At 39.9% G+C, this 25,771-nt stretch overlaps 2 protein-coding genes across 2 annotated transcripts in view; one reads left to right on the top strand and one right to left on the bottom strand.

The window, feature by feature from the left end:
* BMP6 (bone morphogenetic protein 6) overlaps positions 1-1,422 on the top strand; it is an 88,190-nt gene extending 86,768 nt beyond the window's left edge. Inside the window, exon 7 of the mRNA XM_085051942.1 lies at positions 7-1,422. Within this exon, the coding sequence (XP_084908068.1) occupies positions 7-156 (150 nt within the window). The 3' untranslated portion in view covers positions 157-1,422. The remainder of the gene's footprint in view (positions 1-6) is intronic.
* On the bottom strand, positions 1,281-24,657 carry TXNDC5 (thioredoxin domain containing 5). Its single transcript, XM_085051943.1, has 10 exons — positions 24,398-24,657; positions 20,086-20,235; positions 17,291-17,396; positions 15,924-16,020; positions 13,517-13,632; positions 11,329-11,415; positions 9,409-9,552; positions 6,503-6,585; positions 3,542-3,671; positions 1,281-2,969 (listed from the first exon to the last, which is right to left on the bottom strand). Exons 1-10 carry the CDS (start codon positions 24,604-24,606, stop codon positions 2,847-2,849), a joined length of 1,245 nt encoding a protein of 414 aa, XP_084908069.1. The 5' UTR covers positions 24,607-24,657; the 3' UTR covers positions 1,281-2,846.
* Positions 24,658-25,771: the final 1,114 nt, after the last annotated feature.

The following is a 25,771-nucleotide window of genomic DNA, read 5'->3' as shown; positions in this document are numbered from 1 at the left end:
CAACAGGTTCATCTAATGAATCCTGATTATGTTCCCAAACCATGCTGTGCTCCTACCAAACTAAATGCCATATCTGTTCTTTACTTCGATGATAATTCCAATGTAATCTTGAAGAAATACAGGAATATGGTAGTAAGAGCTTGTGGATGCCACTGACAAACAGTCTTCACATGGACTCTGTGATCCTGCCATGAACTTGGATACAACCCTCCCTGCTTTCATGACCTTGGGAAAAAAACCATGTGATGAACCACCCTTCAGAACACCATGTATGTGCCTTGTGGGAGGAAGGGGTGTGGGAATCACCCCCCAGGGTGTGAGCAAACTGTTGGACTCCTTACAGACTGACCTTGGACCATGGTGGCTGCTCAGCTCAGCAGCAGCAGCAGCAAAATGCCCACATGCTTTATTTGGCTGGGATGGTCTCACTCTCACAGAGCAGCTTGGCCTGTAGTAGGTGCTTGGACATGTGCTGCAGTTTTACCAGATGGGCACTCAGCACCCAAAACAAGTGAGGTCTCTTTTTGGGGGCAGAGAGGGAAGATGAGGGGGAGAGGCAGAGAAGCTAAAGAAAGTGGTGTTAGCACTTCAGATGTAGAGTGTACATCTCGTGCAAGAGCCTTTTGGCCAGAAGGACCAGTTACTGCCCCTAGCCTGTTAGTCTCCTCCTCACATCTGTCATGACAGTAAGCATCTAAAATTGTGCCAAAGCAGATGTTTCAGTTCTCTAATGCTCCAAGCATCATTTAACTCTGATCTTGTAAGTGTAAGATGGCTTGGCTGCACCCTGTGTTAGAAACACTACCATGAACTCAGACCCTGGCTGGTGTTCCCAGTTCACCATCTGACTGAGCAATACAAATTTATACACTTGTTCTTATGCAACTTCCTTCCACTCCCCACGTGGAGCTGCCTCATCTACTACCACTTGCCCAGGAAGGAAGTCAGGACACTTCTACAGCTGTAATTCAGACAAAAAAGCTTAGGAGCCATTCATTCTATAGCTGGACAGTTTGTTTACAGGAAGACAGAATGTCAACAACATTTGCAATTTTTCCCTTTCAACTCATGCAACTAACAAACTGGTATAAAGGATATGCAGCATAGAGCCATGGTTTGTCTAGCAGAAGCTAATAGCAAATTGTTTTGATCAATATTAAACTTGTATTAAATGCACTTACCTCTATTTGCATTTAAAAGGCTTCTTGTAAATACAAGCTATAATTTATTGCACTTGTCACTGTATATTCATTGTGCTGTATCATTTATAGAAAGACTGCTTTTTAAAAAAAGTTTTTATTTAGAAAAAAATCTCAGTGTAAACAATTGTACCACTTTGATTTTATACAAGAAACTCATGAGATTGTGCTTCACTAGAAAGTTGTTAAAAACGTAATAAAGGCTTCCTGAAAGGCAGAAGTACACCTGTTCATCCAATACATCTGCCAGTACAACACTTAACTTTCACTGTGGCTTTTTCACCTTCACACATTTTCAGATCAAACAGAATCAAAAGTTCTGGACAGACAATGAAGAACCAGGAAAAATTCACTGGTTTAAAAGTTCATTGATGTTTTGCCTTTTTTTTTTTTTTTTATAAAAAAGAAAAGCAACCCAACTTACTCCATATGATGGACAAAACCCAGCATCTTGACAGATTAGTCAAATTAGCCTGTAGCAATCCTCATTCCATGAGTTTCTGTGCACAAGACAGCAGAATTCAGTCCTTGGTTTGCTGTTGACTTTGTATCGTGACAGTTTCTGCAATGTAAATTCTTTGGCTTTCAATTAAGTCTAACATGGAACATCTTATGTACCAAAGAATAGATTCCTATTATAATCCAAGACACCACAAAGTGTGTGGCCCTAGCATTCAAACTTATCATTGCTTACAGCTTGGAAAAAGGTTAAGGCTCAAGAAGAGGGGGGAACTATTTTACACTACTGCAGAACAGCGAAATGGAAAAAAAATATTAAACATTGTACTACTTGTTGTTCTCTAGGTACTCTGACTAAGGAGCAGGTCAGCACAATGTCTGAATTCAGGCAGGGGGAGGAAACGTCATCAGCTCTGGAGTCTAACTGATCATTTACTATTAATGGAGCAGTTATAACAGCACCTGTTTTTTCACTCTGGCTCTAGAGAAGTAGAGCATAGTTGTGCCTCTGGAGCTGGATGGCAGCAGCCTATGGAAATCCACTTGACACATATACACTATGGCATCAATAATGTTCAGGCACATGTTACAGTACCATCACTTTCATTATGGCTAGACCTCCCATGCTGAGAGGATTAACAGGAAACAACCAGCTCATGGTGGCCTGGTATCTTCCAAAGGTGTGTGTGTTTTCAACCTTTCAGCAGCTAAATTAAGACAAATAGAGTCTAAGAACAATTCTAGAGGCAAAAGTGACTCAACACAGCTGTAGCTTTTGCCTTTCTAGTAATGGTAAGCAGTTTGTAAGGATTACTTTTTAACCGGATCTAACCTGAAGACAAAAATATTCTACTGCTGCCCTTCAGTTGGTTTTCTTAACATATTTTGGTCTCAAAGGAAACCATTTACACTTCATTGCGGGAATGAAGAAATGCACTGCAACTACCAATGCTGAAAATACTCTTGATTTGCACAGTAACTACTTGTTAACTTTCCTTTACACACAGAGTGGCATGTCTCTAACACACACACAAGGGGAAGATACCAAAGTTTAGTACATTCAATTTCCTAGAAACAAAGAAACAAAAAGAGCCCCACCCCCCAAATACACCATTTGAAAATTAGCAAATACAGAAATCCCTCAGCTACTGTACAAAGACAGCCAGGGACAGAGCATCCAGACTTTTATTACAATTCGTCCCTTGCCTGACGCAAGACAAAGCTATGCAGTGATTCAAGGTCTCTCGTTCCATTGTGTTCACTGACTTTCTTTCCACCTCGGAAAAGCAGAAGTGTAGGATAACCACGTACCTTCAAAAGACAGATACAAAAAAGAAACTTGCTATTAATGTTCAAACTTGTATCCATCACTCATATTTACCTGATTCTGAAAAGCCATCAAACCCCTCTAAAACAGTAAGCCATTTTAATTTAAAAAAACCTCAAACCCACAGCAGAACTTACAATGCCAACCTGCAATTTCTGAACATTTTTAAGAGAATGGGTTAATACTTGTTCCTCTAGGCTCTTGGAATGGCAGCTCCAGCTCTGTCTTCAATTGTCTGCCTACCACCTCTGAAAGATGATTTCTTTCTAGGAAGAGAATTTGGCATTGGATACCTCAAGACTGCCTTGGTGCTTGCAGAGAGAGAGGCCTCCTAAAGAAGGAACTTCTTCAGCCTTATGATAATGAGAATAACCAAGTCTGAACTAACAGGTCAGGAAAGAAATGGTGCCATCAGCTACCGCTTTTTGGCTAACAGAGACCACAGCTGTACTGTCACCAGGCACCTGGAACACAGCAGCCAGTTGGGCCGCATGCTGGAGCTTCCAACATTTGGTACACAACACTGTCCCTTTCATTTCAGAACTTTCACACTTACAGAAAATCTGTTGCAGACGTTACGTTCTACAGTGCAGTCTACTTCTGCTATTTTGACATCAGTCAAACCTGGAAATTGCTCTTTGGCAAGGTTCTCCCAGGTTGGAGCCAAGTTCTTACAGTGACCACACCTAGAAACAAAAGAGGGAGATTTGTTTAGCAGATACACTTTCCACTTTATCTTTACTGTCTTACTGCAATTGCTGTAAGTCTAACTATCTGCCTTTCCTATCCCCTAATAATTTGGCCCTCCAACTCCCTTGCACTATTATGTCAGTAAATGAGCTAAGAAAACAAGTGATTTTATTTAAGTTAAGCACTGAAGTACTTTCTGGCCTTTGCTAGTCTTGCCTAGAATGGTATTCTCAGTGTCGGTGCATTAACATTTTACCCTGCAGAGGCATATGAAGCCAAATAAAGACAAGCACAGAGAATATTTAACTGGGAAAAAAAAAGATCTCTTGGAAACAGAAATGCTTTTAGGAAGACACAGAATGTCTGTAGTACAAATTAAGTTTTCAGGTATCATATGCCACTTATGCTAAAGCTACATGGCCTGAGTTTAATTAGTTAAATGAGATTTTAATTTCCCTATTAAATTTCTTCCAGTTCCTAATGGCTTCCTTGACCAATGCATAGTAAAGAATTAATTTTGTTTATATTTTGAACTTGGCTTAGCCAAGTTCCTAATGTGAACTTCTTGCTGCCTTCAAGAAGAATTCCCAAAGCACTTTAGATTTTAAAGCTGCATTGCTCATTCTTTTCTAACCCAGCTGTACCTTAATTGGGTTATTAAAACAGACCCATAATTGCCTTGAGGCTGGATCAGGGCATTTACAGAAATAATGAAAGATGTCTCAGCAAAAGTTTTCTTAATGCAAGCCAGTGCATATTTAAACCACCTTGTTAATACACAATGACAGTATAAAAGCATTTCTGACCATGCACAAAAACTACTAGAACAGGATGATTTTGTGCTTACTATGCAAGTTAACATTAATATTTATCCAAAACTGACTGAAAGACAGAACTAGAAAGCAACATAATAGCGTTTGCTGAGCCCTATATAAGCTAATCCACTTGGAAGAGAATATGGTAATCTACATGCAGAGCACTACAGGCAGTCACAAGCCTGACTTTTAGAGTTAAAACTAGGATATAAGCTACATAAATATAGGAAGCATTTATCAAAATGGTGGCTTTCTGAGCATTGCAGCCAGGCAGCACACATTGGTTCAAGAATTTGACTCTACATCCTGACTCACTGTTTCTCAGCCTACCATCCAACACTGATCCAATCTGTGAGATCCAGCAGCATCCCATGAGAATCTCATGAGACGAGGACATGGTATTGTTAATAAAAGCTAATCAAAAGGGGAGCATTTTGTAATCTCAAACTTTCCCAGAAGAAGTTGCTCCAGATAATGAACTAGTAGATGTGCCAACAAGCCCTCAGTTCATAAATCAGATGGAAGCTGCTCTGAGCACAGGTGTGAATTAAATTTCCCAGCCAGTTCTGCTGGTGGGGCAGAAGCAGCACAGGCACAGATTCAATCAAAGTCCCTCCCAGAGTAGAGAGGGGATAAAGGCAGGGAGGAAAGAGCAGCAAACGATGAGGGATGTGCGCACTATGGGCAGGGTATTTCTTAACCCATTGGTGGCAGATACTTGCTCACATCCAAAAGCAGATCCTTCAGATGGAAGACAGCATGGAAGTGGTTCTCAAGCAGCAAACTACACTGTGGTGAAAAGGGTGACAACACTGGAAAAGCCTGCAGCATTGAGCTTACATGGAATGAAATGTTCCCAGGTACTTCTTGCCTACAGTAAGAAACACATTCATGCCTACTGTCAAAGTTAAGCTGCAATATTTTGATATGCCTGACCACATCTAAATATGGGTTGCATTTGTTTGTGTTGTTTTGTAATGGGGCCTTTTACACCCCAAACAAAATATCTTTTTATATTTCATATACTGTGTTGATGGAATGCTAGTGATTAAATCAGAGGTGTGTTAATCTTTCACACGGTGAAATACACCTTAATTTTAGTGTCTTCCCCTACAATAGGCTTCCTTCTATTGGCTAAGAGACCAGCAATAGATGAGCAAGGTGGCATGCAAGTTTCATTAAATTCAATGGCGGCACAAATAAGATGAATTCTATAAACCAGAAAAAAACCCATGAAACCTTTTTTTCTTTCAGAAAGGGAATAGTAAGAAAAAGGGGGAAACACTTGTTCTACAAGTTTGTAATACTGAGGTCTTAACCCAGCTAGGGTCCCAGGCTCTGCTGGATATAGGAATAATGGCAGATGCCAGACAAGACATTATTTTCATTTCCCCCTCCAATGCCTTCCATTGGGTGTGTACACCTGCACCATCTGCATTGGACACTTCTACCTTGGGTCACTCTAAAAACATACTACGTGAACATACACTCTTAAGAACATCTTAAAATTGTCACTTGTGCAAATTAGTTTTTTGACAGTTATTTGAAGAGTAACAGGCAATTAATTATCCACAGCTCAGCAGTCTGTATCAAAACTCAGGTGCTTGAATGAGGCTTCCAAGCGAGGCTGGAGAAGACCCTAGAGCCAGCATCCTCTCCTTTCTCAGCACTGAGATATGGTGACAAGCTCCCCTCACCTTACCCTAATCCAGGGATAGGAGCATGCTGAGCCTGCAAAGAAAGCTTCACTCTCCATCTTACCCCAGCATTGCTGACATGGTAAAGCTTCTGTGTCAGCCTTTCCACAGAAAGGCAGCTCAAGAGGGCTAAACCAGACTGAGCTTTTTTTTCGCTACAACTCTTGCCAACACACTCATTCTTCATCTAATTCACAGTTTAGATCAAGACAAACAAATACAGTACTCCAGCTCAAAGGCCTACAGCAACTAATGCACTCACAGCTTAGACCAGCAATAATCCTAAACAACAACCAACAGCTGCAAACTTCTTACCATGGAGCGTAGAATTTAATAAAGGTGATCCCCCTAGCAATGGTTGCATCAAAGTCTTTTTCAGAGAGAGAGAGCACTGCAGCCTGCTCCAAAAAAGGAAAAAAACAGAGAAAAAATGTCAAAACTTTTTGTATATACATGAGCTACTGAGCTTTTACCTACCTAAAAGGGAAAGTGAAATTGGAAAAGATAATATTATTGGTAATATAAACAAGAGTAGCAGCAGCAGACCTGATTTTTACTGCTCAGCTACTTTCCTTCCCTAGAGAGGTGCAGAGAACAGCATATATGATACTGAATCTCATCCATACCTGGAGAAACAAAACTTTTCCTATTTCCAGAGGATTTGCCTGTATCCAAATTTTCAGTAAATGTAAAAAATCACTTTTATTTTAATACACAATGTTTCAAAGAACAGTCCTTAGAGGAGTTGGCTTCAAGCATGTAATGTAATGGCCATCTGAGATTTTAATGAGGTATTCAAGGCACAAAAAGTGATGTCTCAAGAGCTATTCTCCCTGTTCTCTCTGTCCCTGCATCACATGGACAAAAAAAACTGTGACCAAAACCACAGATAGGCCTGTCAAGACAGCATCATAACACCACACTTGCACGGATGCCAGGAAGTGTTTTCACTCCTGATAATATCAGGAGCAAGGGAATGATGGGAGGATAGCACATTGCTTATGGTCTCATATGAGAGCATGGAACTGAAACTTCATTTTCTGTGTGAGACCCTTAAGGGTGGGATGGATTAAAAACAAATAAATAAATCTCATGCCTATAAAGGCTTCAAAATCAAATGAAAGCAAAAGAAAAACAAGATCACAGCTGACCATATTATCAATTCTATTTTAACCCCAGTAAGTTTTATGAAGCCAAGAATAAATTTGAAAATCCAAACTATCCAGTGCCTTTAAACATTTCTGTAAATAACTGTTAGTTCATGAAATTATTTCACTAAGATAATGTGTTATTATCTCTAAATAATTATTTAGAAATTAGAAATTCTACTTTTACACTTTTTAATTATTAAATAATCAGAATTAATTCAATGAAGTGAAAAGTAAGCAGCAAAAAAATATTCTTCTAGTCCGAATTTCCTAAATGGATATCTAAAACTGATGTTCCAAACATAATATACAATCTAAGATACAAAATTTGAAAACTTGATAAGTAACAACACCCCCATGATTTGCACAGTAAAACAAATTTTAAAGATCTGTAGATTACTATCAGTATAGCAATGTGAACTACATAACCACAAAAATAAATTTAATATCAGATCGCTCAATTTTAGCTTGGTGCTCAAAAAAATGCAATCACATAATCTGAGCACCTGCTGGTCACACTGCCATAATCCACCTGGATCATTTTTTGAATGATTTTAGCCATGTCTGGCAGTAGAGAAGTCTCATGGATGTAAAAGTACAGCTTCTGTAAAAGGGCTGCCAAGTACTTGGGCTATGTAAGACATGGGGGAATCCAAGTAGGGGTGCAACACTGAGACACACATTTGGAGTGGGAACTCATTGCTTTTGCTGCCTGTGGTATCAGATGCGGTCAGCTGATAGCAAATGCAGCCAATGCAAATGATGGCAAATGCAGTCTGCTGGCTATGGGGGCTGGCCCTTGTTTCAAAATTCATTAAAACAAAATCAGAGTCAAGGGGCCTGAGGATAAAAGTTGTAAGGACAAGTTGAGTCCTACACTATGTCTACTATTATTTGGCAAAAAAAAATCCCCCAACAATCCTTCCCTGTTTGTGTGTGTGCTGCTGAATGCAAGGCAGAAGTGGGAATTTGTGTCACATGTGGTTTGTGTTATTTCTATAGAAACAGAAAGACAACTAATTACTTTCGGCATTGTACTAACACCAGCTCATTGGGATCTTCCAAATATGAGGTCAATTAAAAAAAATTGGAGGGTATAAAAATTGCAAATCTATGTGGTCTATAATGTTTGGTAAGCCATGTTATGCAAGATGGGTAATGCTGTTGGAAGCCTCAACTGGGAAAGGTAATATTCTCCTGTGAGAAACTGTGTACAAACTGTATTTATACTAATAATACTGATGCCTAATTACTTCAGTTCATTCTACATCATGAGGGAGTGTAAATCCCTGTCCCTTATTTTATAGGCAGAAAGTATGTTCTGCACATTTAATGAAAAATTATGCTTGAAAACCATTCCTAGATTCTCAGCCTCACCAATTTTTCATTCATCTCCAAGAAAGATGGCAGATGAAATGCCAAAAGGATTAGAAAAGACAGAAAACTAAATGTCAAGAACTACAACTACACAAAGGTTATTTCTGCCAATTCCTTGACAACATTTATAAGCCTGTAGTTCCTACAACCAAGAATAAAATAAGAAGTCTCCAAACACCAAGGAGTTTTCACAGGACGTGTTATCTTACCATATTGGTTCTTGTCTTCATAATCTTTGTTCATTGTTTCTGCAGATAAATTTCTAAGTATAGAACTCTGGCTTTTTTTAGGGGCTTAGCAGTGTGCACCACCCTCCTGGGTTCAAGTGATAATCTTGCAAGAAATGTTCATCTCTCTAGTGATGAAATATGCTGTCATACAGACCCAAGTGCCAGCAGTTCCATGGGCCAAAATGACCACATTTATGCCTGTATCTAAACAAGGTATTACAACCATAAAATAGGAATCAGATTTTTTATCCTTCTCCAATTCATCAGGTTAGTAAAAGTATCCCTAGGATTTATGATCTGATTCCACTCATTAAAATTATTAAAAAAATAACCAGGAAAATATTTGGTACAGCATACATCCAGAAATTGTCAAGCTATCAGAGACAGAAAAACACCTGGAAGACTTGGACAGGCTGTTAAAACGGTCTGAACACTTTACATTGCTGCAGAGTGCAGCAGCACTTACCTCAACATGTGTGGGCTCTGCAGGTGGTGGCTGTGGGGCTTCGGCAGGTTTATCTGCTGGTGGCTCTTTCCCAGAGCTCTGTAGTTGGGAATCCACATATTCCTTTAGGGAATCAAAGTCCCTCTTCCCTTTGTACTGGTCACCCTACAATAATTAAATAGTTTGTGCAACCTTGTATATGCAGTTAATGTAGCAAATAAATAATTACCAGAAAAACGTAAGATTTCCATGTGTAAGCATATTAACAATAAATATGATTATCTAGTTCTGAAACCTCTCCATAACATTCCATTCACTCCACATTTTCAGCTTTTGCCATAGATTCTTCAGTACTCGAAGGGAACAATCTAAAACTTCCTTGAAATGAAAGATACTTTAGAAATGTAGAAGAAAATTTTTGATATTTTTCCACTTTGATTTTCTTCTCTTACTCTAGTCAGCTTTTTCAAAGTTTTAATTTTTTGAACCTAAAGCTACTACAAGAAACAATAAAATACCCATTGCTGTTTGGGTGTGGTCTCTGTTATCCTGTAAGTTCTACACTGTGCTTTGACAGGGCTGAATACCTTAGCTTGCCTGGACTACAGAGTCATTCCTCTGGCCTACACACTTGTCACAAATCCTTGGAAAACCCAAATAGTAAGGAATGCATTCTGAGCACCTAAGTTCACCTGGGAGCAAGAGACGACAGCAGCCTGCTGCAGGGCAGACATTTCCAATGGCACCACTCTCACTAAAGTCTAATCCTATTTTTTAACCTGCACATAAAGCAGTCAGCCAGCCAGATATTTGAGAGGCCACAGCTTGCCTTGGATGCTTCCCTGTATGTCAGGTACTTTCACAAGCCTAGAGAACAAGACAATCAAGAGATTGTAAAAACAAGAAATCAGAGCACTTGTGAGTAGCTTCTAGTCTCAAATCCACTGTTGGCCCTCTCCAAACTGGCTCTTGCATGATTGCCCTCAGGGCTGTCTGTGAAAATTAGTACTAATTTTTCTGTTCAAAAGAGAGATTGTATCTTTGAGGCATTACATATCCATTTTGGATAGAATTCTTGAGATGTGGTCGTATGTGGTGTGGGCTGCAAGATGTATCTCCTCTTGCAGACAAGGAAGACTCTTTAAGAAACAACATACAATCTTCCATACATTAGAAGTGAGAACAGACACCTCTTCAACTTTCCTTTATCATTGGAACTCTTTCTACACATTTTCCTGGGGGGTTCTCTTGCAGGCCCGTTTTTAAAATCCATTTTAAAATATTAACTATTTTAAATAATCTTGAAATTGTGAAATATAGTATAAATAACACTACAATTTTTAGTATGTTTATTTACTGCTGCTCACAAATGTGGTATTTATAAATATTTTATCTCCCCATAATTTCAGAATATTTTAGTTCTCTGAATTGATGCAAGGAAAAATGTCAACTGGGCCCACAGGATTCTCACTCGCAGTGTCATGTGAATGTTCAGATTTATCTAAGAAGGAAAATTTGCATCTCTAGACATCACTCAGCAGATGGGCACCACTTAGAGATGAGAACCTTCTGATACACATTGTGGAAATTACATACTTTATTATTATTTCTATTTCAGTTATGTTGTTGTGTTCAATAGGAAGTAAAATATTATGATTAAACCCAGAATTCTCCCACACAGCAGCATAACTGGAGATACTGCTTACAGATTTATGAACATTTTACCAGTTGCCTGCAAAACACAGAGAGCAAAAACCTTTAACTTTTATCCATGGACAAAGTCTACCTCTTCCAGTACACTTAAATGAACCTCCAGCATCTTTTCTTTCACAAGCAAACTTTTGGTTATGTCCACTTGATTTTTTTTTCCAAAATGTAAGCATAGTCCAAATATTATTCAGAGAAAAATGGTGTGATTTTTTGCTGAACTTGCAGACTCACCTTTTCACCATTCCTAAACCAGAGGAGTGTGGGATAACCACGAACTTGGGTTTCGGAGCAGACTTCATAATGCTGGGTACAGTCGACCTACATTTTGGAAATAAAACCCAAAATTATTCAATGCCTAAAATAAACACACAACAAGCATCACAGCCTCCCTTGTTTAAAAGCTCAGAAAAATACAGGAACAAGCAATACAACGCTTGGCAAAACTTAGTACCAAGTACTGTCTTGAGAGTGATTGGCTGCCTTCCAAACAGAGTTTGGGTTGTATAATTGGGAGGCTCTGTGTCTATTTGAATTTCTTTTTAAGGATGGATCAGGGAGGGAGGTATGGCTAGAAGGAAGTAGTAGCAGTTACAAAGAACAATGAATACGTAATTAAATATTTCAATTAAAAAACACTTGGTATTCTCAGCTAATAAAATCAGTGCATGGACAATGAGACACAAAACACTAATGTGAGAGAGCTTTAAAGTGAAGACATACTGGCTCACCCATTTTTTAAAAGACTTCTCTTTAAAAGACTTCAGAGGACATGTCAACAGCTAGCAAGTTAACTGGATTCCAAGGGAAGCTCCAAGTGCATAGCAACATTCAATTCTAATATGTCACAAACCAGTCTGTAAAGTTACTAGTTTGTAAGCTTTTCACTGAAGATCAATTCTAAAGATTAAATAGTGTTAAAACACTATTCTCCCAGATTAGATGAAGGTCATGGTTCAACCTTCTTAGAAACAGTTGTTTCCTGTTTACTTACAGACTTAAAATCTTAGCCAAGACATGTTTCAAGACATGTTTCACAAGCTATACAGTTACACAAAATTGTCTAGGCATCAAGACAAATGTTAGTGGTGGTATTAAATAGCAATTCTCAGTAATACAAACTGCAAACACCACAGACAATTGATTAAAACAGAAATTTAGGAAATTTATTGTTTATTTTTCTCTGGGCGACAGAGAATGGTAACTTCAGAAAGCTACTTCAGCAATGATTTCATAAGACAGCAAACAAGGGTATCAAAAAGTACAGAAGGCTTCAAAGGAGAAATAGCTTCTGCTATTTTATTCTCAGAGGGAATCTAACTCTATATCCATCCACCAGGTATGGTGTGTGTCTTCTCTGAAGTTCAACTGTGCTAGTACATACATACATACATATATATGTGTGTGTGTGTGTCTAAAGTTCAACTCTGCTTATCTGCGCTGCACATGTACAACATACCTGAATTAACAGATTTTCAAAAGCATTAAAAAAAATTATAAAAAAGAGGTCAAGCTCATCCCTCCTACTACAGCTGAAAGTGCTGTGAGGGCAGAGGCAGAGGAGACAGCAGACGGAGAGTCCCTCTGCAGAACTGACAACACTGCTGCCATGCAGTATTTCAGATCAGTGGAACCACTGTGAAAGTTTAGGGACATGGAAGTTGAGCCTGGTCTGATTTCCACTGTTGACAGATACAGAGGGATTCTCATTGTGAGCCACCTGGACTTAGGTATGGGTCAGCAAATAAAGCCAGTAACTGCAATTGCCAGACCACCTCCATACCTCTGCACAGAAGTGACTCCACGTACAAGTAACAAGCTCCCATGGTAAATACACCACAGAACCTGGTTATCAACCCTAAGGGAAATAGTAAAGCAGGACAAAATATCAATTTTTAAGGTGTAAGACCCCCTGAAACTTTTTAAAAGTTTTGTGGGGAAAAAGAGGGACAAAACCAAAACCAACAAAGAAATAACTCATCATAAATAGCCAGTAGGGAGAAAGCTTGCTAAGGAATCCCATGCTGCAAAGAACAAATTAGAAGTCACTTTCCCACTCAGAATAAATACTAAAGTCTATCAAGTTCTGACAGAGCAGACACAAAATAAAAAACAAGTCTCAAAATATTATTCCCTGCATCTGATGTATTAGACTTATCCCAGCTCTCTCTGAAATGCAGAGGCAGCTGTGTTTGCAACAAGGCTTTGCTTAAAATAGGAGAGTCCTGTTAACTGCGGATGTGTGAGAAAAAAGAATGACCATCTCAAAATTAAAATACAAACTATGACTACAAAAAGATTTAAGAGATTACAAACAAAACAATTGTAATTGGCAAATCATAGCACAAAAGGCATGATTCCTGACTGAAACATACATTGACACAAACCATATTTTCAGACTAAGAGTGCTTCCTTCACCTACCTTGCCAATCTTTACAGTTTCTGAATGCTCAAAGGCTTGAGCCAGCTGTTCCCAGGTTGGGGCCAAAGCCTTGCAGTGACCACACCAAGGGGCAAAGAACTTGATGAAGTGATTACCTTTTAAGTAAAAAAGAAAAAAAAAAAATTAGCTCTTTGGAATGAACTTGGCTGCAATGAAAGCCTAGGTACTAATCTCAGGCTGCAAATTTATCATGGTATTTCCTGAGTTAAAGATAGGAAACACTGTGAATCAAAGGCCAGGACAAAATACTTCAGCAATTAGGTTTCCAATACAGTATGCAGTCCCACAGCATTGCCAAATTTCCTGAAAATCCAAACAGCTTCACAATTTCAAGCCAATAAGTGAGGTATTAAAACTGATATTTTTAACCTAAGCATTTACCTTAGTGTTTAATTCTACTGTGTCAATCAGTTGCCCTGTTACAGAGCAGAAAGAACTACCAAGGAATATATGTTGATAACAGCATAAAGTATTAAACTTCAACTTAATGCGGTGATATTTCCTAAGAAATGCTTAAGTCCATGAAGTACCTAAAAATGTTGCCCAGTTTTCTGTTCTCCTTTTTCTGCCCTGCTCATTGAATTTTCATGTCAACTGCTCAGAAATGGCTGCCTTTAGTAGATGTTTGTGGTATTTTATACAGAGGAGAGTCTCTGTGCTATCTCCTACTAATGTTTAGTTTAAACGTATATGATTGATTGCGAAGTTCCAGCATATGCAATTTCTTTCAATTAAGATTAATTAATTCAAATTGCTGCACATTTTGCACACATCAAGGCAAGGCTCTGTTAAATGAAATATAAATTAACTTAATTAATACAAGGAAAAAAAAATCAAAGTAATTTGCAGGAAAACAGCAACTGGAGAAAAGCTCTTTTTAATAGAATTACTCACAATCCTTTGAAGACTCTTTTGGGGCGGGTATTACTTGAATTCATTTCTAGTTTGAGGGCTTGTCCACAAAGGAAAGTCAGAGAAAGGCACCATGAAATAACTAGGAAACAAACTGCAGTAACAGTGTACTCTAATTTGACTGGTCTACATGTGGAAGACTTTCAAACTGATTGACATGCTCTCTGTTGGTCAAGTAAACTACAAAACTAAATTTCCCACAAATTAATAGGAACATCTAGTCAAAATCACCTATTCTTTACCACATACTCTGACACACTCTCCTCAACAGGGAACAGTATAATTTATTTTTGTTCCAGAGCAGCAAAAAGGTAAAAGTATAAAAAGTATAAAAATATTTGAGAACAGAAGTCAATCTTGCTGGTGTAACTGCTAAGCCTCATGTTAAATTTAAGCACTGAACTTCTTGTAACTGAAGTCAAGAGAGGACAACAGATTTACAGATGATCATAAACCTGCTTAACCATCAGATATGACCATGAGAATGTCTCCTCTGTGAAGGCCAATGGATACATAATAAAAATATTAAAACATTTACAATGCACTGAACTTTACAGTATGAGAAGATAGTTAAGTTGATAAATGCTTAGCATCTTCCTGATGGCTTAGAGGAAAATTCATTAAGAATTTTGATTTGATTCTGCATTAAGCCACACACACTGGGAAATTTTAAGTTAGCTGCACAAAATGCAGCTTTACACATGAAAATATTTCTAATCAGTTCATGATTGCTTTAAGAAGGTCAGTACCTACCTCCCCAATGATATCAAATAGGCAGACATTTATCCAGCCTTTCTTTTTTGGATAAGAGATAGAGATAGTAGGATCCTCTGTTGTCATGACAGCCCAAAGTTTGTATGGTAAGATTTTGCTCATTGCCTAAAACACCATTATGTGAGGGGTGAAATTTCCCATATTAGGTATCTCTCCTGGCATTAATTTTTAATGCTTCCAGACAAAGTATTTTTCAAAATAACCAAACAGACCAAGTGTTTCGTCCACATTAAATTCTGGAGGAAGGAAGCCAAACAATATCAAATAAAGGACCATACTGGACTGGGATGGGGGCTGGAAGGAGGAAGCAGGGAATAACAGCCTGGGAGGAAGAACAGGCCAGCACCTAGGGAAGGAGGAAATGGGACTTGCAAAAACACAAAGTAGCAAGGCTGTGACTGAGCAAGGAACTCAGGAAAAGAGAGAGTTTAGCTGAGCAAGCCCCACTAGCTTCTTCCCTGGGGTTAGGAGCAATAATTTTACTGCTTTCTGAATGCTGCATTTGAACTTTCTCATGGTCTACAATATGTAATTTAACTACTGCCTTCTTACATAGTTTGCAGCTTCATCATCTTCCACTAGGTATTACCGGAAAATAAAGGTGGGAAGGAGGTATCCTGAAAACTAACATTTCTGGTGCAGACTTCCCACTACTCATGTTTCTGTAACCAAGTTTCTCTTCTTAGGAAAATACAGTTACCTTCTGCTATGTGCATCTTGAAATTGTCTGCTGAGAGTTCATACAATCCCTGCTTAGGTTCAGGGGCTTTTGGTGGTTCCACATCAGATTCTGGGTCCTATTCATGAGAAAAATTAACTTTTATTTCTCTTCTACAGCAAAGACACAACATTTGTTTCCTATATCACACCATTCTGTGATAGTGCCGTAGACTCTGAAATTTTGAATTTCTAAAGCAATGTCCTTATTTAGCTTGATTTAGGTACCTAATGTTTCCTAACAAACAACTACTTGAAAGGAAAAGGTGAAAAGGATTGCCTCATAAAAGAGAGTTACCACAGTCTGTAGAACACCAGTGTGTCACTGTGCTATAATACAGTCACAGAGCACAGTAATTGCTGTAGCATTCATTGCATCACCATGTATTAACACACTCAAATGATATAACAGTTCCCCCAGAGCATCACACATCAGCCACAACTTCCATCACACCCATTTCAGTGGTCTCTGGGCTATTTAAAAAGAGTGCAAAAGCTATTTTCAGTTCCACTAATGCCAGAAGGAATGCTGTCTACATAATGGCTCCATGAAGACAGCAACAATCGAAACAGAGCAAAAAACTTCATGCATATAACTTGCAACAAACTCACAAGCAGTTCAACAAAAGCAAGGTGAATACTTTCTAGACTATAACCCCATAGCTGATAAAAATATTTTATGAACCTCAAAGTGTATTTCTTAAAATAGTTTAGCATTTAATATTTAATTATTAAAAACACCATGTTTGTTTAAATATAATCACATTCAGCAATCACTAAAGCTTTATCTCGATTAGAAACAGCAATCACAAATTTAATTTTAGGCAAGGCTTGCCTTCCATATGTGAAGGTTACCCTTAAACTTAAGGATTTTCCTAGTGATGCTATTAGCTTATCTTACTTAACTGATAATTTTAAACCCTTTCTTTAGGCCACAACATTACCAGAAAGTAACAGAGCTAAAGACAGCATTCATGTCTTAAGAGGTAATTAAGCCCAACGTGAATGCAATTTATAATGCATTAGAGCTAAATTGCTTTTCTTATTCTAGATACATTATGGCCTACAGGTGTCAAATGAATTGACATCAAGAACTGTATCTTAAAATGTCAAAATTACATAGGCATTAAAACTGCATTATGTACTGTAGTTTCAAATGCAGGAAACAGAGAGCAGGTCACAGGATGACAGTTTTAATTACTACTCTGACTTATGTGTAAGATGTTTCAGATTGATACTGAAACCTGGCTTTTATTCTCAGGAGCAGATTTCCTCCTGGCAATTGAAACCTAACTTAAAGAAGGAATAGATAACCAAGTCTGAAGAAAAGAGTGTTTCCTTTTCACTTACAGACGGTTCCTCATTTAGTTTCTCCAACATCCAGTTTTCCAGTGCCTGGAAGTCCCTAGGGCCTTGGTATTTTAGAGGTTCTTGTCCTGGTTTAAGGAGCTTTAGGCTAAAGAATCAAAATGTAGAGAAAAATGAGGCAAACATTTTCACACAGGAAACAATCTCAAAGACAATGGGCTTTGCTAATCTGCTAATGCTGCTCAAGCTGCAGTAACAGATCTCTTGGCTATTAACATCAGCAGCAGGGATCCCTTTCAGATTAAAGTGTCCTGGCTAGAACTTAGGACCCTTTTTCATTCTCATGTAAGCTTTTAAAGGAGATTTTAAAAAGAGAAAAAAAGAAATACCTTGTCAAAAATCAACATACCCTAATAAGTTAAGCAAGATCAAATTAAAAATTGCAGCATTCAGTTCTATGAATCTTATTTCTGTCTGTCAAAGATCATCAATCTTGTTTTGTTCACCTTTCCCCATCACCAAAGGAAAAATATCTAATGCTTATTTTCCCAGAAATTGCTTTTTCACCTTTTGTTCCCTGACTGCTTTTGTAGTGTAAGGTTTTTCATGTGGTACTAAACTGATTAAAAACACACTGCAACAAGTCAATAGGACAAGAAGTGACTGCTTGTAGGCATTCAGACTTAATGATTGTAACGTTTAATAATTGCTATCAAAACTTCTCCACAAACAACCTAAAGGTTCTACTATTAAATATGAAGTTAAAATTGGAAGCATATTTGATAAAGGTGTGATACTGAAGTCTGACCTTATTTTTTAAAGCAAATCAGAGTTTCAGTTACTACTGTCACCTAGCCCTTAGTTCCCCTTGCCAAGCTGTCATTTTGTATGGCTTCTTTTGTTTCTTGAAATGTTTTTCTCTCTCTTCTTATTCCAGAGTTGGAAGAAATGAACACATGAAAGTGTTGAAAAAACACATAATGCAAGTATATTCAAAAGAGATAGGAGCTCCCACTGTCATTTCTATTCCAGGTATTCTTGAATGTTCCTTGTGATGATAGAAAGTCAAAATAATAAGGAAGCAACAAAAATGAAAAAGAAGATCTAAAACACACCTCCTAGCAATGCTTTTGAAAAGTAAAAAAATTAAGGTAACAGCTTAAAAAAGTTAGCTGCACCTTTATTTTCTTCAAACAAGGATAATTTTTCTCTAGTTCAGTTGAGAGAGTATTTATTTTGCAGTAGCAAATAATCCTGAGAGAACTGTACTAAGTGCAGGGACCTGCTCAGCCACTTTTTCTCTGAGAGGATGAAAAAGGGATGCAGCCTTTCCTTTGACAGGTGTTTGAAAAAGCAATGTAGAGATCAGCACGTCCTAGACTTGAGACAATACCTTTGCCTGAGGAAGCTGTGAAGTTTCCCTTGCTGGAGTTATTTAGAAACAAGCTACTTCAAAACTGACTCAGACAGGAAGAGAGTTGATACCATGAATTCCCCTTCACTGCTATATTTCTATACCTAGCAGATGACTGCCTTATTATTTTTACTTTTCACATAGATGAAAGCAAGCACTAATGTTTCCTATATATTCAATGACCTTAAAGAGGAGGGAGAGGAAAAAACCCTCCAGCAATTACATATCCATTGATTTTTTTCCTATTCAGAAATCTCTGCCACTCTATTTTATGAGGAACAGCACCACAATATAATCTATGCAAATATGCAATGACAACAGATGCTCACTTCTGGAGATATGAAAGCAGAAATTTAATATTCATTTCTCCCTGGTATTTGTAGTGGAACTAAGACACACACTGCCCTTAAGGACAATTCCTATCTCAACAAGGACTATGCTATTTATAACTCTCAACTTCTACTCAGTTGCACTCATCTGTGTCCAAGTGGGTGCAGCCAGGAGCGAATGAAAAGTTCAGGCTGTTGCTGAGGCTGGCAAAAACACCAGACAAAGTGAGCAAAGGGAAGGAAACTGAAAAATGCAGGCTGTAGAAGGGCTACAGATGATTACAATCTCTACTTATCCCCACTAAGATGAGTAATTAATAGAGCAGTTGAAATTATCCCATCTATATTTACAATAAGTTTTAAAGAAGACAAAAGTGAAAAAGAAATCCTTTTGCTCTTTTTTGGCAGTTTGAAAGGGAATATATATCTAACCCAAAGGCACTGGCCTCTCATAGATACTCTAGTCTATGTTCTACCTACCAATGTTGACATAGTAAATCCTTTATAATCCTTTAAATCCTTTATAATAGTATAAACATAACAACCTTAAATACTAGATCAATATAAGCAAACTTACCTAGAAAAGAGTGCACACAATATCACCACTGCTATGCTAAATGACACTATTAATTTATTGCTTGATGAGCAATAAGGTCACTAAAAATCTAAGAGATCACCTGTAATACAATTGTGAATGGTGTGGTGTACTGACAAACTTGTGGCAAGTTATTTTTAAAAGTATTTTTAGTAGAAACCAGCTCTGACATGCATATCATAGCTACACAGTGTACTGTTGCTTCAGGAAGAGGTACTCCCAGACAAAAGAACAGAAAAATTCTGGACCGCAGTTAAACACAGCCACTTTCCAAGATATAAAACAGCTTCTCGAAAAAAAAAAAAAAGGCATAAGAGTACTATGTATCACATGATACTTGGCAACATGGTAAAAAGGTTTGAAATGCACATAGCAGGTCCAAAGAGCTACAAAGAAACCCAGTAAAAATACAGCTTAGAAGTTAGCTTCAAGAAATTGGCAGAAGATCATGGAAAACTAAAAAAAGAAAAATAGCAGCAAGACTTCTTTCTATACTTACGTAGGGTATCCTCGCACGCCAAATTCAGAGCACAGTGGAATATCTACAGTACAATCCACTTTAACAATATAGACCTGTGGGTTTTCCATGTTGTTGTATTTATCTCCCAAATCATTCCAAGTTGGCTGGAGGCGCTGACAATGTCCACACCTGTGACAGAAGGAACAAGATATTGTTTAATAGCTGCTCCCCTCACACTTAGAGGGGAATGAGCACATGGAAAAGTCATATGCAGAATGGTGATTTTGATAAATTTAAACAAATTCTTAAATCAAAAGTTAAATCAGGAATCTTCCAGACTCAAGCACTGTTACAGTAAGCAACAGCAAATTCTATTAAGAACTGTAGTGTGTGGCAAACATATCTTTTGCAAAAATCATCAAGATTTGAGGACCTCTTGCTACTCTCCTTTTACATTACAAATCCTATGAATACACCCTGAACTTAGGGAGGCTATTATTCAAAGCACTGCCAGTCTTCTAGATTTCTAGAAAAATCCTAAAAGGTTGCCCAGCTTTCTTTCTTTGCATTCTAATATTTCAAAATCCCTGTTTTTTTTTTTTTTGGGGGGGGGTTTCAGCAGTAGGTTAGAAGATAGTAGTTTCTAGCCTCAGCACCTCCCCAAAACCAGGAAATGGCTATTATCCTTCTCAATGTTTTCCTAGTCTTTCAAGTCATTATGGCAATAATCCATTCCTCAAAGTATGATGAAAAATTTTAAGGAATGGATTTTCATTTCTCCTTAATGACTGCTTTTGCCAACCCTCTAAGACATCTAAAAATATAAAGCTGGATTAACAGAAAGCATTCTCACACTGACAGTACAAAAGCAGTTATTGCTTGGCATGCCCTAGAAGATCTACTTTGTAACAATTATATCACCATTAGGACTTTAGAGAACACTGCTCTAACTTAAAGCAGTTTCACTCACACAAAAGATTTTGAGTATGCTTGCAGAAAAGTTGCATGGGTTCACACCTTTCTAGGTACCCTGATATCATTAAGAGAAAAAAATGAACAAAAACTTGTTAATTTAGTACTTTATAGTAAAGACAAAGAATGTTTAAGATAAAGAATGTTTTCTGATCTTAATAAAATCTTGTTACAGCCAGGCACAGTGGGTCACACATGCTCCCACCATGTGGGTGAATACAACCTCCCATGCAATCTTATTCTGAATTGTCCTGGTGAAGGGATACAATGTGTTATTAAAATCAAATATTCCTTAAATATTTAGCTTCTGACTGAGGTCCCTCCATAGCCAACTCCTTCACAGAGCTTGAATTAGGAGGAGGATTTTAGATACCCTGGTCCCTTTCCCTAGAAGATGCAGTGATTCAAAACACCAAATTAATACTGGCTGGTGTAAAAGAACAGAGCATGGAAAACTAGGTAAGGGAATCTCAATTAATTAACCTCCTGTTTTTTAAACACAACAAAGCTGCCTTGTCCCTGTTTAACACCAGGATCTCTGCTATACACACCCATTCCCTTCCTTCTTTGGATTATGGAAGCTAAAACTGAAAATAAAGCAGGAAAAATGTTCCTACCCTAATCAGTAATTGAATAGTTATCATTCCCAGTTTGAAAAAAACCCAACAAAACAGTATTTCATAGAAGGAAATACAAGACAGTCCTCAAAATATTTTTCTGAAGTTTCCAAAAGAAAAGTATATAAAACCAAGAAGGTCAAAAACAAAGAAAGCAAGACCATGCAACATCTCCTGCTTCCCTCAGCCTCATGTACCTACACAGTCCTTCACTGCTGCTGCTCACCAACATGTTAACAGAGCTGGAGGAGCTGCTGGGGACAGTGGACACCTGGGTGTCAAGGATGAATCCTGCTCTTTCCTCCCCATGTGGGGTAGAAAGTTGAAAGCATCCATAACCTCCATTTACAAACACAGATGAAGATCCAAAAAGAGACTAACACAGACATTTCTGGGGACCACCAGCAGAGCTTGGGCTCTGCAGCCAGCAAGGGCAGCTCCACAGCAAGATAGAGCACAAATCCTTGTCCAACTAAAAACATAGACATGTACAACAGTATAAGCAGCACAGGACCAGTCTTGCTCTGGACAAAAGAATCCAGCTGAAGGAAAATCCAGTCAACAGAGTTCAGTTCAACAACAGTGAACTCTGGTGATCAATTCTGCTGCAGCTCAGTGGACTTGCTGGAAGTTTACCAAGAAAGAATGTACATTGAAAAGATCTGTAAGAGTTAAAATAGTACAGTGAAACTACTAAATTGAGATTCCTTTCCACTAAGGAACCAGGGGAACCTCACTCCTCTGTACAAATGCATGGCATGGCATGGCAAACAAGTGTACTTTGTGCCACCAAGAGAGTAACCTGCTCACTCTTCTGTCCCCAAGTGTAGCTACCAAGTGGGACAGCCCTCTGAACAAAAGCCTTATGACATCTGATGGCAATTGACTTGGGATGCTCTCTTCTTGGGAGTATCCTGCCATGTTTGAAACAAAGGTAGGACCTCATGTGTACCCCCGCTGTTTCCAGGGGAGGCCCTCAGCAACACGTTTCAAGAATCTGGAAGAGAAGGGCGGTGTTGGCTCTAACCCAGCTCTTACTGGTAGCATTGATGATGCAACATTAGCAGCATCCACATGAAAGACAATCCCAGCTGAACGTTGGGCTCTTTGCTGCTTGCCTTGGAACTACAGAGAACAACCTGTGAGAAGCATTAGGAGATTAGCACATCACCTCAGAACAAGGCAAGAGGCTCTAATATAGACTCCAGGACTGACAGGCTACCCCCTGATCCTACTTACAATAAAACTACTGGTGTGTATAAGTACCTCTCTCAGGCACTTGGATGTTCCCTTTGTTCTGCTTTTCCTTTGGACCTGAAACCTGGCCCTGTTGTTGCCTGTCAGGAGCCAGACATCCAGACCAAGGGCCCTGAAGCCAAGACCCAGAGATCTGGAGGAGGTTTGCTAAGGATGAGAAGAACATCCAGAGAGGCCGCAAAAAATATGGTAAACAGCACAGCTCCATCATTCTTAAATTGGGCAGAGATCCTCAGCCCTCCCAAGGGCACAATGTGATCCAAGTCTGCAAGGCCAGAGCTCCTGCAAGGCCAGAGCTCCTTTTGATCCATATTGAGGATATGCAGCATCTAGTGGACTCTGCAACAGCCCTTTTGGCACAGGGTCTCCTACAAACCCTGTCTCAAGATAAAAGAAAGCTCATCTGGTTTTAGGGATGCCTGTGAAACAGTCAGTCGAAGTGTGGACAGACACAGGTACCATCACCTGAGAAAAGAAGCACTCCTGCTCTGCATAGGCATTTCTTAGGCCTTACTGCACTGTCAGGCAAAAGTCCTCCACCAGCAAGTCAGGCATCCTCCACATTTGTGATCTTCAGAGAACAAAGGCATCTATCTGCTCTTTCAAGCTTTTACTTAACATTTTCACATGGCATAAATGTCAATGTTAATAACAAAAAACGTTTTCAAAGGAAATGCTTTCGTGCTATGGATTTCAAAGACTCTCATATGCCTAAATGGCACCATGTAGCTACTTTGGATCAAAACATAACTTTTGCACATTGCTCCCTAAACTTTATCTGCATTAAAGAAGAATATGAACAACCATGAGAAAGACCCAGAGATGAGTACTGCCCTCTCGACCAGGAATATCCAGTAGAGCACTGTTCCATCATTCATCTCAACCACTCTTGTGCCAAACATACCAGTGCAGGACAAAAGCCCAGCGGGGCTCTTGCAAACCCGAGAACTCTCCAGCTCTCCTACGGGTACCTGTGGCCTCCGGGAACACAGCACTATGGTTAACACAGCAGATCTATCTTTTAATTTTGTGATTGCAAAGAGAACATAAATCCTGCAAGGAAAGCCTCTGCGAGCCCGGGCTGGGGGGCACGGGGTAAGTAAGTGACCATGGCCAGACTGCAGCTGCTCTCGGTCTCTTTGAGGCGCCGGAGCGACTCCCCCCGCAGCCCCCAGCCGGGGGAAGCCTTCGGGCGCCGATAGGTTGGACCCGATGATCTCAGAGCTCTTGTCCAACCTAGCCGATCCGGCGGCTCTGTGACGGGGGCGGCCAGCGCGGCCGCCGAGGCCCGGGCGAGGCACACGCCCGGCTCCCGCTGCCCGGCCCCAGCCCTTCCCGGCCCCCGGGACCGCCCTTCCCCGCCAGCCCCCACACCGGCCCCGCCGGCTCCGGGCGGCGCGACCCCGCGGCCTCCCCGCCGGCCCGGCCCGGCCGCGCCGCCGCCACGTCAACGGGGAAGAGGCGGGCTGGGGCGCGGGCCGCGCCGCGCCGCGCTCGGTACCCACCACGGGGCGAAGAACATGACGAAGTGGGGGGCGGCGGCGGCGCCGTGCCGCAGCATCTCCGCGCTGTAGAGGTGCCGCCCGTGCGGGTCCTCCGCCGGGCCCGGCTGCGGCTCCGGCTCGGCCCGCGCCGTGCGGCCGCAGAGCAGGGGCCCGAGCACGGCCAGGGACAGGACGCGCCAGCACGCCGGGCCGGAGCGGAGCGGAGCCATGGCAGCGCCGAGAGCGAGCGTGCAGAGAGAGCCCCGGGAGCCGCTGCCGCCTCCGCCCCGCCCCGCCCCGCCCGCGGCCCCCGCCCCGCCCCGCCCCGCCGCCTCCCGCCCGCACCCCGCGCTGCCGGACCCTCCGGTCCTGTGATACACCCCGCTGCGAAAGTGCCACTCACATGGCACACCGCAGCTAGTTTGTGTGGCACTTATTCGTTAGATTGCTCCATACAGCTATATTCAAATTTAAAATATTATATTCAATCACGCTCATTTCTGAATATCCTTAATTTTAGAAAAGCATTAAGATATTAGTCAAATACCCAGTCATATAATATCTATTTTAATATTCTATTTTGATTACATTGATCTATAAATTTATATTAAAATTTCAGAAAATAACAAATTTTACATCTTGTACACACACACACACACACTTGTTTCTGGAAATAAATAATTTTATAAATACTTTAAAATATTGTTTATATAACACATACTATCTATTTCATATGTTATTTATATTGATCTATATTTTTAATTAAAATTTCAAACAATAATAATATATATTTACACATGCACACATACTGCAATGAAGCATTTTTACAATTTTTTTTACAGCTTTTTTACTATGTTTTACAATAAATGAGTGATAAGAAGGCAGGCGTGGTGGTACCAGCCAGGTCAGTAATGGTGCTGTGCCTCTAGGAGAAAGCCTGGTCCCCGAGGTCCTCAATCCCAGCTCCATGCCCAACTGGAAAGAAGTCCTGTTCCCTTGGCTCTCCTGCCCTGCACTTCTCACCTGCTTCGGAGGGAAGGGAACAAATGAGTGCTCACGCTGCTTGAGGGTTTCTGAGCTGCAACAGTGTAACAATAATCAGTAAACAGTAATAATAGTAGTAGCAAATAATACTACAAGGCGATCAGTATGAGAGAGCTGCAAGCTGATGTAATAGGGGAGAAGGGGGTTGTATTTCATGGACTCACAGAATGGTTTGGATTTGAAGGGACCATCTAATTCCAAGGCCGCACCATGGACAGGGACACCTTCGATTTGAAAAGCCCCATCCAGCCTGGCCTTAAACACTTCCACAGATGGAGCATCCACAGCTTCTCTGGGCAACCTGCTCCAGGGTCTCTCCACTCTTGCAGTAAAGAATTTCTTCCCAATATG

Source organism: Lichenostomus cassidix, chromosome 2, assembly GCF_008360975.1.
Source record: "Lichenostomus cassidix isolate B80296 chromosome 2, HeHo_3.0, whole genome shotgun sequence".
NCBI lineage: Eukaryota > Metazoa > Chordata > Aves > Passeriformes > Meliphagidae > Lichenostomus > Lichenostomus cassidix.
This window is presented reverse-complemented; position numbering and strand designations above follow the sequence as displayed.